The sequence below is a fragment of the Capra hircus genome, chromosome 5 (assembly GCF_001704415.2).
Source record: "Capra hircus breed San Clemente chromosome 5, ASM170441v1, whole genome shotgun sequence".
NCBI lineage: Eukaryota > Metazoa > Chordata > Mammalia > Artiodactyla > Bovidae > Capra > Capra hircus.
Window position 1 is genome coordinate 68,611,760 of NC_030812.1, and position 13,203 is coordinate 68,624,962.

A 13,203-nucleotide genomic window follows, 5' to 3' on the forward strand; every position below is an offset into this window, starting at 1 on the left:
TTTTCGATAGTGGCTGCACCCAGTCCTACCAACAGTGCATGAGGATTCTCTTTTCCCCACATCCTCACCAGCACTTGTTATTTCTTGTCTTTTTGGTAACAGTCATCCTAAAAAATGTGAGGTGATCACTCACTGTGGTTTTAATTTTCATTTCCCTGATGATTAATGATGTTGAGCATCTTTTCAAGTACCTATTGACCATGTATATATCTCTTGGAAAAAATGTCTATTCAGATCTTCTGCCCATTTTTGAATCAGATTGTTGAGTTCTTTGTATATTCTGAATATTAGCTCCTTGTCAGACATATGATTTGCAGATATTTTCTCGCATTCGGTAGGCTGCCTTTTTTGTTGTTGCTGTTTCTCTTCGCTGTGCAGATTTTTAGTTTGATGTATTCTCACTTGTCTATTTTTGCTTTTGTTGCTTTTCCTTTGGTATCAAGTCCAAAAAAACCATTGCCAAGTCCTATGTCAAGGTGCTTGTTGCCTATGTTTTCTTCTAGGACATTTATAGTTTTAGCTTTTACATTCAAGTCTTTCGTTGATTTCGAGTTAATTTTTTATATGGTATAAGATAGTGGTCCAGTTTAATTCTTTTGCATATTGCTATCCGGTTTTCCCAATACCATTTATTGGAGAGATTGTCCTTTCGCTATTGTGTATTCTTGGCTCCTTTGTCACAAATTATTGACTGTGCATGTGAGTTTATTTCTGGGCCCTCTGTTCTGTTCCATTTCTCTGTGTCTATTTTTATGCCAGTGTTCTACTGTTTTGATCACTATAACTCTGTAATTTAGTTTGAAATCAGGCATCCTTGCCTTCTTAAGTGGGATCTTCTTAAGCAAGATACTCAAGTCAGAGAGATGAATGTGGATATGTGTAGAAATAATAGTGTTGTACAGTTTGGATGGTTTTGGAGGCAGGGAAGTGAATAACCAATGAAAAGAGGTTTTATTAACTCAGAAAATTGTATTATCTCACCAAACAAAGATGCAGGGATTTTTAGGGTTGGTTAATGAGAGGCACAGCATGATATTCAGAATCCCCAGGTTTTCCCCCTTTTCCTCTCTGACTTCCTTGGCACTGAATTTGTCCTCTGACTGCTCTTTCCCCAGTTGAAAGTTTGCTACCTCACTCCAGTTATCATGTCCACTCACAGCCATGTTCAAACGTAGGTCAGAGCAGGGTATCTCTTCTGTTTCTTTCCCTTCCCCCTCCCCTTTCTCCCTCTTTTCTCCTTTCATTTCTTTTCTTTCCTTTTGTCCTTCCTCCATTCCTCCCTTTCTTTCTCCCTCCCTCTCTCTCTCTCTCCCTCCTTCTTTCAAAAGCATACTCCCCCCAACCCACCCCACCCCAGTTTTGGAGACCAGAAATTTGAAATCAAGGCCCTTTTTCCTTTTTGTTAGGAAAAAAATAACTTTCCCAAAAGCACCGCAGGGCTTCTTCTTAATCTGATAGTCCAGATCACCATGTCACATGCCCCACCTAATCCATCAGGGGGTCAGAGGATAAAAAATTACCATGATAGATTTAAGTTAACCAACATTCATGTCTCTAGGATTTGGAGGAGTGCAGTCATACTATTCAGTGATGGAGATGGCTCTTCAAACTATAATGTATTATGTCAAATAAAAATACAAATTGATATAAGATTTGTCTGTAAAAGTCAGTTTCTCCTTTTTTTCATGTTAAAGTGTGATAAATCTCTTATGTTGAAAAAAGCCAAAATGCCGTTGCTCTCAAAGCATCAACATTTGAGGACAATGTAGTCTTCTGAAACTTGAGAGAGCTGAAACGCCCGGGTGGTTTCCTACTGAAGTTCACTCCTTCTTCTTTTAACAGATGAGGAAAAAGAAAATAACAGAGCATCCAAGCCCCACTCCACTCCTGCTACTCTACAATGGTGAGTTCCCTTCTGAACAAGCTTTCCTTGATGCAAAGCTCATGTGACTGGTCTTCTTGCCAACAGCACAGCATGTTAGTTGGAATGCCATAGTAACTTGACACCCAATAGCCCATATGCAATCAATTTAATTTGCAGGTGTGTAAAACATACTCACCTTAGATATAGCCTGGAGATATACATTTTCATATTTATTTTATTTGGGAGTAGACTTATTTTCCCCACATCGAAACACTGACAAGGACTGGATTCCACATGGATGTTATTGACTTGAATAGAAGAATCTATTATTTTAATAAATAATGTTGCAGCCAATTATAGAGGTATAGGTCTGTTCTCCCTTACCAATGACCCCTCAATAAATTAATAATTAATTGCAACTATTCTACAATTGGGGCTTCCCTGGGGACTCAGAGAGTAAAGAATCTGCCTGCAATGCAGGAGATGCAGGTTCGATCCCTGGGTTGGGAAGAGCCCCTGGAGAAGGAAGGGGAAACTCACTCCAGTAGTCTTGCCTGGGAAGTCCCATGGACAGAGGAACTTGGTGGGCTACAGTCCCTAGGGTCATGAAAGAGCTGGACATGACTGAGCGCCTAACACTTCATACTATAATTATTTTTTGACATTAGTAACATGAATACAAATTATCTACTCAAGTGGCTCTCCCCTTACTATTTGGAATTCCTGGACTTGATGTAACAGTTAATGATGTGGTTTAAGTGTTTGCAGTCATGTTTCATATGTACAGGTAAACTCCCCTCTAAGAGCTTGACTTACAAATTATGTTGTAGCTTTGAACACCAAGGCTACAGGAACACCTGACACTCACCCCTCAGAGGATTCTGTCAGTTACAGGCTATTACTGCTTCTAGCGGTGCAGCCCACAAAGGTGAAGGAAGTGAGGAATTAAGGGGAAGGAGAGAGAAAGGGATGAATCTACTGTGTGCCAGGCTGCATGTTAGGCACTTTGTACAAGTGTCTCATTTCATTCTTACAATTCTGTCAAGTTAGTGTTGTTATGCCCATTTTACAGATGAGGAAAAGAAAGCTTAGGCAGTTAAATCATTTATCCAAAAATACACACAGCCATGAAGTGGCAGAGGCAGGAACCTGGCTGGATCACTTTAACTGCAAAGCCTTTGCTTCAGAAAAAAGGAAGAGAAAAATCAGGAAAGATGGAGAGACCAGATCAGAAAAGGAAGCAGATGGGCTTTAATGAGCAAATCATATTAGATTCTTTTGACTTATCCACCCACAGGTGAGAGGAAAACAACGTTGGGAGAAAGCATTCAGGAACGCAACTCAATCTTCTCCTACAAGAGTCTCAATAGTCAGCTTGTTTTGCTTCAAGGATAGCAAAGGTTTTCAAGAGCTCCATTTTCAGTCTTTTGGCTTGTTTCCTTCAATTTGTCCCTACATTCCTTTTCTCACTGCATTCACTGCTTTTTTACTTTATTTAAAACTCTACTTCCCTCTTCAAATCTCTCCCTATACCCTTCTGCCCAAATTATGGCCACACAGATTCCCACAATGCCAGCACATTGAGTGAAGGATCAACATAAAAGACTTTGGGAGTGAGAGTTTCTAGAAACGCTAGAAATCAGCAGATACTCTTGGTTTAATCATCTGAACACATTGTACATTTCAGAGTGAAAAATTTGAAGGGGACTAGAAGAAAATCACCTTGTTCACATCTGTTTTCCTGTGATCTTCTGACATTTGCCTGGCAACAGAGAGGCTGTTGATAGTGTCATCTCTTACGTCAGACTACATACATGTGTGTTGAGCTGCTTCAGTCATGTCCAACTCTTTGTAGCTCCATGGACTGCAGCCCGCCAGGCTCCTCTGTCCGTGGGATTCTCCAGGCATGAATGCTGTAGTGGGTTGCCATGCCCTTCTCTGGGGAATCTTCCTAATCTAGGGGTCAAACCCTCATTTTTACATATCCTTCATTAGCAGGGGGTTCTTTACCACTAGCACCACTTGGGAAGACTGCCAGGAATTAACTCCCAGCTGTGCTTTTCCGTGTGACCTTGAGCAAGTTCCTTCACCTTTCTGTGCCTCAGGCTACTCACCTGTAAAATGGGGATGGCAGTAATATTTTCCTCATAATGTAATCACAAAGAGTGTGTACAGAGGGCTTGAATGGTGTCTGGAGAAGAGTGGGTGCTGGATAAACCTTAGCAGCTGTGGATCACTCAGCAGACATCTTCCTTCTGAGTCCTGGAATAGGGCTTCTCTCCTTCCTGATATACTCACAGTCAGTTCTCCTGCTGCACCTAAGTCTATACAAAATATTTATTTTTCTAAATAAAAGGTCCCATATGTCATTCCAGAAGAAATTTCATCTTTCATTTCACAAAGCCAGGCAGTGGATTTGTTTTTATGAAAAAAAAAAAAATCTGTTTTCAGAGCCAAATCAGGTTTGAAAATTTGTAAAATTTAGTCTTATTATTATCAAGAGGCATCAGGTTGTTCAAACCTCAAATTTTCCTCCAATCCTCTTTATATTTTTAAGATAGAATTTCAGTCATTCACTAAATTAAGAAATATTAGCACCTACTGTTTGCTGGCCCCTATTCTAGGCTCTGAGAATGCAGTGGTGGGTAAGACAGACCAAGAATAGGGGCTGATGAAAGAAAAATTTGGATAACAATTTAAAAAATTATTAATGATAAATAAATAAACAAGGAATATATTAGATAGAGATAAGCACGGAGTGAAGAATTAGAATTGGCTGAGATAATAGTATCTCACAGGCTATTTTAGGTTGAATAGTGAGGGAAAGCTTCCTTGAAGCAGTGACATCTACGTGGACATTTATGTGACAAGAAGTCCTCACGACACCACGATAGTGTTAAAATCAGGGAAACGTTCTCAGTAGAGGGGACAGTGTGGGTCAGGCTCTCCCAGAGGCAGACCCTGAGCAGAAACATGCGTGCAGGTAGTTTATTAGGTGGGTGGTACCACAAGGGTGTAAGGAGGGTTATTGGTCTGCAAGGGGGCTACGGCAGTGGCTTTGGTGATCCCACAGGGAGTTCTGAGCTGGGGTGACCCGTCAGAGATAAGCCCTTCAGAGACTAACTGAGGCGATGGATCTGGGCCTTTATTCTTGCACCTCACTCATCACAGCAGGTAGGCAGTCCCCAGGAACAGGGCTAGATTTGGGTGAGACAGTTCCCTTCCAGTCCTGCTGAGGATGACTCCCCAGGAAAGCTTCAGCCTCAGCAGTCAATCTCTCAGCAGTGGGGAAGGACATCTCAGTCCTGAAAGGTAACCCAGGCATGCACCAATGCACCACGGCTTGTTCACTCTCTCCAGGGTGGGAGCTTCCTCAGGGCACTGCAGAAGGTGGTCTGTGTGATGGGAGCTTAGCCAGTAAGGAAGACAGTGACACTGATGAGATGGGATTAGGAGGCAGGGAGACTGTAAACAGCAGGGGAGAAGCAAGGGCATTTCTCTAAACTTAGGGACAGCAGTTGTTCAGTCTCTAAGTTGTGTCCAACTCTTTGCGATCCCATGGACTGCAGCGCACCAGGCTTCCCTGTCCTTCATCACCTCCCAGAGCTTGCTCAAACTCATGTCCATAGAGTCGGTGATGCCATCTTATCCTCTGTCATTCCCTTCTCCTCCTGCCTTCAATCTTTCCCAGGATCAGGGTCTTTTCCAGCGAGTTGGTTGTTCATATCAGGTGGCCAAACTACTGGAGTTTCAGCTTCAGCATCAGTCATGCCAATGAATATTCAGGATTGATTCCTTTAGGATTGACTGCTTTGATCTCCTTGCTATTCAAGGGACTCTCAAGAGTCTTCTCCAATAACACACAGTTCAAAAGCATCAATTCTTCAGCACTCAGCCTTCTTTATGGTCCAGCTCTCACATCCGTACATGACTACTGGAAAAACAATAGCTTTGACTATTTGGACATTTGTCAGCAAAGTGATGTCTCTGCTTTTTAATATGCTGTCTAGGTTGGTCATAGCTTTTCTTCCAAGGAGCAAGTGTTTTTTCATTTCATGGCTACAGTCACCGTCCACAGTGATTTTGGAACCCAAGAAAGTAAAGTCTGTCACTGTTTGCATTGTTTCCCCACCTATTTGCCACGAAGTGATGGGACAGTCATGCTCAAAACTGTGGTGGAGGATATGTGACCTCTTACATCGAGTTCCACATGAGTACATTTTTTTAGACTAGAGTTTCAGCATAAAACTGTCTCTCAGAAGGAACTGAAGACACCTTCCATTTTACAAGGGAAAATGGCATAATTTATACTAGGTCCCCTTTCTGCTCTGGCTGCCAAGAAGTCCAGAGCTAAATCTGGTGTATCTATACTTTTCAACCTCTTTCCTTTGTCTAATTTTCTTCTCCTTTTTCTTATTTTGTTAGGCTTTTGGAAGAGGGCAGGATGCAAATAAATTCAACAAATACTCATTTACATTTGAATTTTAAATTCTTTACACAAAATGTATTTCCTTATTGAAAAACAAAAACATCACAGATAAGGTTAAAGTCCTTTTTTCATGTAGTTCCTTCCCTAGTCCTCCAAAGCAACGCTGTTACCAGTGAGAAATATGTGTGTGTGTGTGTGCATACATGCATACACGTGTGTGTATATGTGTGTGTGTGTGTGTTTACTGTCCCTTACCTATGCATTTACATGCATATATACTGATAGGACGGACTTTCCTGGTGGTTCAGATGGTAAAGAATCTGCTTCCATGCAGGAGATCCAGGTTCAATCCCCGGGGTCAGGAAGATCCCCTGGAGGAGAGTATGGCAACCCACTCCAGTATTCTTACCTGGGAAATCCCATGGACAGAGGAGCCTGGTGGGCTACAGTCCATGCAGTCACAAAGAGTCTGACATGACTGAGCAACTAACACACATGTACTGATAGAAGTTTCTGAACTGTGTTTTTTATTTAGTATTTTCTCCTTTATAAAAGAATGCAGATATATAACACCAAAATTATAGTTAGTTCCACAACCTGTCACACTGTCTTGATGCATAGCTTGCTTTCTTCCTCAGCTTGCTTTTCTTCCGCATATCCTCAAGCTATAGCCAGATTAGTCCACAAAGAACAACCTCATTTTAATCACTAAGCAGTATTTCATGTAAGACCAAGGCAGAATTCCTTTCACCGTTTCCCTCTTTTTTAAGAAAAGTATTTATTTGGCTGCATGGGGTCTTAGTTGAGGCAGGCAGTTTCTTCCCGAAGATTCTTCTGTTGCAGCTCAGGCTTAGTCGCCCTGGGGCATGTGGGATCTTAGTTCCCTGACCAGGGGTCAAACAGACACCCACTGCACTGAAAGGCAGTCTTAACCACTGGACCACCAGGGAAGTCCTGACATTTCCCTCTTGACATGCATTTAGCTGTGTCCAGATCTCATTTTTGCCATTACATACAGAGCCCCAAAGAACATCTTCATACATCCCCTCACACACCTAACAGAAGTGTATCTTCTGCATGGGTATCAGGCAGTGGAAGTGCTGGACGCACAGAAAATGTTAACAGGATTGCAAAATTGCCCACTGTAACAGTCTTACCATTTTATATACAGCCTCAGTGCAAAATGCTTTTTTTAAAAAAAGAACGTTGCTCCATGACAGGACATCTCATCCTTTGGGGTATCTACATCCTTCACGTTGTCCCCTTTCTCTAGGGGTATTGGGCAGGCTCAGGAAGGGACCCTGGCCTCACCACCCAGGTGGTAGCTGCTGGCCTGACAGTGCCCAGCTCTGCCAGGATGCTTGGCTTGTTTCTGGGATTGGGTTAGGAGCCATCTGCTTCTCTTGCCTTCCTCAGCCTTGTCGCCAGCCCCCTCCCCATGTCCCCAGATACCATCCCCGCTCTAAGAACAAATAACACAGCAGCCAAGCTGCTGAAAATAAGCAGAGTCACATGATCTGAAGGCAGCCCCCAGCAGAAAACAGGCAAATATTGTCAAATGCCTTCCGCCAAACACTTTCCAGCATCCTCGGTCATGAGGTTAGTCAAGCCCAACCCACTGGGGATGGTGAGCCCTGCTGGAATCCTGGCCACACAATAACCTCTATTCACAAGGAGGATTTCGGCCGGGGAAGCAGCCCGTTCCACTGTCCCGGCCGGCTTGCGGCCAGCACATGTCCTCCTCCCTCTCACACACCTCCCCTGTGGCCGGTGTCACTCGGAGCTTCTCTGTGCTGTCAGAGTGGAGACACTTTCTCATCTGCAGCTTCCGGGGAAAGGAAGGCCCTTCCCCAAGGAGGGGAATGGAAGACCACGCTGTCACTTGCGTGGGAGACATTTTCCTTTCTTTTGAAAAAAAATAATTAGGCTTGAATGATTGCTAGGCTTTCAATATCTCAAATCAATATGAAACAAGATAAATTTGGTGTTTCTCTTTAAAATGTCTTCCGAGGCCAGAGATAGAAAATCAGACTGGATACTATTCCAATACTTTGGCCACCTGATGCAAAGAGCTGACTCATTGAAAAAGACCCTGATGCTGGGAAAGATTGAGGGAAGGAGGAGAAGGGGACGTCAGAGGATGAGATGGTTGGATGGCATCACTGACTCAATGGACATGAGTTTGAGCAAGCTCTGGGAGATGGTGAAGGTTAGTGAAGCCTGGTGTGCAGCATTCCATGGGGTCACAAAGAGTCAGACACAACTAAGCAACTGAACAACAACAAAGCATAACCTTATTTGCTTCCATAATATAAGTTAGACCACCTCTTTCCAGAAAGAGAGGCTAAACATTCTTAGTTGTGAATGTAACCAGAAGTGATAGATAATGGCAGCATCTAGCCCATGTGACTTAGTCCTGCTAGAAACCTTCACCTAGAGATGGAGAAAGATAAACAGGACAACACGAAGGGTATAAACATCTCAGAGAATGAGATGCTACATTGTAGAGCTGGGTTCTTACTTTTAGAAAATATTTTATGCTGTGGGTAAAGGTATAAAATGGTAAAGCCTTTTGAGTGGGCAATTTTGCAATCCCGCAAATTAAAAACACATTGATATAGGCATCCATGCCTGGATACTGACATGGAGAGACACTTCCCCAGGTGTGCAAGGGAGCACGTATGATGTTCTCTGCAGTCCTATTTGTAATGTGAGGTGGAGTTGAGTAGACAGGGACTAGATGGAAAGGGAAAATTGAAAAGGGTGGTTTATGGTAGAGGATGGTGCCAAAATCTTATCTGCTGCCAGTCGGGGCCACTAGCACTCTGACTGCCAAACCCTAGCCTAGGCCCCAACAGATGGGTTAGCAACAACAACGAACTTGCGACACTCTCCTATTACACTGCCTAGTTTCTGTTAAAAAAAAAAAAAAAGACTTGATTAATCCAAAAACGAACAGAGCGATTTTGATGCCAAACCATGGCTAATGCCAGGCCTTTCTGGAATACCAGTTTGGTAGCTTGTAGGAGAGAAACAAGATTTGGATTAGATTACTCCAGATTCCGGTCCACTTGAGTCATTACAATGGCAGAAATAAATCCCTGATTCAGTCCATGGCTGAGCACTGACCAAACTAAACAGGTTCAGCCAACACCCGTGGTGTGCCAGGCTTGCCCCAGCTGATGTCACCAACCGAGCTCCTTGGATCCCATGAATACTTGTAGAGAAGGCCGGACTGTTACCCCTCTTTGAAGAGGAGGAAAACAAGGCAGAGGTTCCCAGTCTCACTCTACCCAAGTCGGGGAAATGCCTAACTCCTAAGAAGACCCTCAACCAAGGTGAGGCAGGGCCAGTTGAGGTCCCGGGAGAAATACCAGGGGCCCACCTGAACTCATGTTTGTCTGAAGACAGTTTAAATGTTAGTCATTCAGTCATGTCTGACTCTTTGCAACCCCATGGACTGGAGCCCACAAGGCTCTTCTGTTCATGGGATTTTTCTAGGCAAGAATACTGGAATGGGTTGCCGTTTCCTTCTCCAGGGGATCTTCCCAACCCAGGGATCAAACTCAGGTCTCCTGCATTGCAGGTGAATTCTTTACCGTCTGAGACACCAGGGAAGCCCGTTTGTCTACCCAACAACAAATCTTGGATTTAATTGTTTGTTTAATAAAATAGATTTGGTGTGTTTTTTGGTTTGTTTTGGCCTGTTGGGGAATCTGACTCAAGCCTACTCAGAGCCCACGTGAGCCACCATTTTGTACTTATTTATCATCTGGTGATCATCCTTCCAACTCTTTGTGACCCCATGCAACGTAGTCCATGGAATTCTCCAGGCCAGAATACTGGAGTGGGTAGCCTTTCCCTTCTCCAGAGGATCTTCCAAACCCAGGTGTTAAGCCCAGGTCTCTGGCATTGCAGGCAGATTCTTTACCAGCTGAGCCACAAGAAAGCTCCTTCCTCGGTGATCAATGCAAAGAAATAGAGGAAATCAATAGAACGGGAAAGACTAGAGATCTCATCAAGAAAACAGAGATATCAAGGGAATATTTCATGAAAAGATGGGCACAATAAAGGATAGAAACTATATGGACCTAACAGAAGCAGAAGATATTAATAAGAGGTGGCAAGAATACACAGAAGAACTGTACAAAAAAGATCTTCATGACTGAGATAATCACAATGGTGTGATCACTCACCTAGAGCCAGACATTCTGGAATGTGAAGAGAAGTGGGCCTTAGGAAGCATCACTACAAACAATGGTAGTGGAGGTGATGGAATTCCAGTTGAGCTATTTCAAATCCTAAAAGATGATGCTGTGAAAGTGCTGCACTCAATATGTCAGCAAATTTGGAAAACTCAGCAGTGCCCATAGGACTGGAAAAGGTCAGTTTTCATTCTAATCCCAAAGGAAGGCAATGTCAAAGAATGCTCAAACTACTGCACAATTGCACTCATCTCACACGTTAGTAAAGTAATGCTCAAAATTTTCCAAGCCAGGCTTCAACAATATGTGAACCGTGAACTTCTAGATGTTCAAGCTGGTTTTAGAAAAGGCAGAGGAACCAGAGATCAAATTGCCAACATCTGCTAGATCATCGAAAAAGGAAGAGAGTTCCAGAAAAACATCTATTTCTGCTTTATTGACTATGCCAAAGCCTTTGTGTGGATCACAATCAACTGTGGAAAATTCTGAAAGAGATGGGAATACCAGACCACCTGACCTGCCTCTTGAGAAACCTGTATGCAGGTCAGGAAGCAACAGTTAGAACTGGACATGGAACAGACTGATTCCAAATAGGGAAAAGGAGTACATCAAGGCTGTTTATTTTCACCCTGCTTATTTAACTTATATGCAGAGTACGTCATATGAAATGCTGGGCTGGAAGAAGCACAAGCTGGAATCAAGATTGCTGGGAGAGATATCAATAACCTCAGATATGCAGACGACACCACCCTTATGGCAGAAAGCGAAGAAGAACAAAAGAGACTCTTGATGAAAGTGAAAGAGGAGAGTGAAAAAGTTGGCTTAAAGCTCAACATTCAGAAAATGAAGATCATGGCATCCAGTCCCATCACTTCATGGGAAATAGATGGGGAAACAGTGGAAACAGTGACCGACTATTTTTGGGGGCTCCAAAATCATCACAGATGCTGATTGCAGCCATGAAATTAAAAGATGCTTACTCCTTGGAAGGAAAGTTATGACCAACCTAGAGAGCAGATTAAAAAATAGAGACATTACTTTGTCAACAAAGGTCTGTCTCGTCAAGGCTATAGTTTTTCCAGGAGTCATGTATGGATGTGACAGTCAGACTATAAAGAAATCTGAGCGCTGAAGAATTGATGCTTTTGAACTGTGGTGTTGGAGAAGACTCTTGACAGTCCCTTGGACTGCAAGGAGATCCAACCAGTCCATCCTAAAGGAGATCAGTCCTAGGTATTCACTGGAAGGATTGATTTTGGAGCTGAAACTCCAATACTTTGGCCACCTCATGCGAAGAGCTGACTCATTTGAAAAGACCCTGATGCTGGGAAAGATTGAGGGCATGAAGAGAAGGAGACGACAGAGGATGAGATGGTTGTATGACATCACCGACTGAATGGACATGAGTTTGGGTAAACTCCAGGAGTTGGTGGTGGACAGGGAGCCCTGGCGTGCTGAGGTTCAATGGGGTCGCAAAGAGTCGGACACTAGTGAGCAACTGAACTGAACTGAACTGATCATCCTTCCTGGGTTCCCACCTGCCTTCTGAGAAACTGTCAGCTTCCTAAAAGCAGAGGTTGGGTTTGTGTCTCCTTGTTTACTGCTGTATTCTCCAGTGCCTGGCACATAGCAGATGCTCAGTAGGTAAACACTGACTCACTGAGCAGATGGATATGAGTCCCTAGCAGAGTGAGAGCTTTATAACGGTCGCCCCTGAGTTCATACTCCAAGGCAGGCTTTCTCCCAGCCTTGTGATTTGAGGCAAGTCACTTAGCCTCCCATCTCTTCTTTTACATCCTGGGGATAATGTTACCCATTGAGGGAATGGCAACAGCAAGTATGAGCATCTCTGGTACAGAGTAGGCCCTTGAAAATATATATAAATCAAATCTGTTAATGTAAACAGGTTTCCCTTTGACCACCCAGGTGTTGCAGTTTTTGTAAAAAATGTTTTGAGGGACTTTCCCTGGCTGTGAGGCATGTGGGATCTTAGGTCCCTGCTGCTTCTATTGCTGCTAAGTTGTTTCAGTCGTGTCCGACTCTGTGCGACCCCAGAGACAGCAGCCCACCAGGCTCCCCCATCCCTGGGATTCTCTAGGCAAGAACACTGGAGTGGGTTGCCATTTCCTTCTCCAATGCATGAAAGTGAAGTCACTCAGTTGTGTCCGACTCCTAGCAACCCCATGGACTGCAGCCTACCAGGCTCCTCCGTCCATGGGATTTTCCAGGCAAGAGTACTGGAGTGGGTTGCCATTGTCTTCTCTGACCAGGGATCAAACCTGCATTTGCAGGGGGTGCAGGTTTGATCCCTGGTCCGGGACCTAAGATCCCACATGTCTCAGAGCCAAAAAATAGACATAAAACAGAAACAATGTTGTAACAAACCCATTAAAGACTTTAAAAATAGTCCACATAAAAAATTTTTTTAAGTTTTTTGTTTTTTGGATCTGTGCAAAAGCTTGCTTTTCTTCCCCCCATCCTCACTCCCTTCCTCTTCCTTCCATCCACTGTGTTACTGACCATGTTCAGGGCACAGTGCTAGGAACCTCGCTGACTAAATAGGAATGTGCTTTGGTCCCAGTCTTGAAAGAGCTTTCAGCCTAAGATGTGAAGCATTACCTGAATATTCCACAATAACATAGTTACCCTCCATACCGATAGTTACCCTCCATTGAGTGATTGGCGTATACCAGCTGGAGGGCAGA

General features: G+C 43.5%; 1 protein-coding gene across 2 annotated transcripts in view; it reads left to right on the plus strand.

Annotated features, from left to right (window-relative positions):
* RFX4 (regulatory factor X4) overlaps positions 1 to 13,203 on the plus strand; it is a 172,247-nt gene that overhangs the window by 43,862 nt on the left and 115,182 nt on the right. For both annotated transcript variants that reach the window (XM_005680577.2, XM_013964051.2), the window contains exon 3: positions 1,843 to 1,903. In XM_005680577.2, coding sequence (XP_005680634.2) covers positions 1,843 to 1,903 — 61 coding nt within the window. The remainder of the gene's footprint in view (positions 1 to 1,842; positions 1,904 to 13,203) is intronic.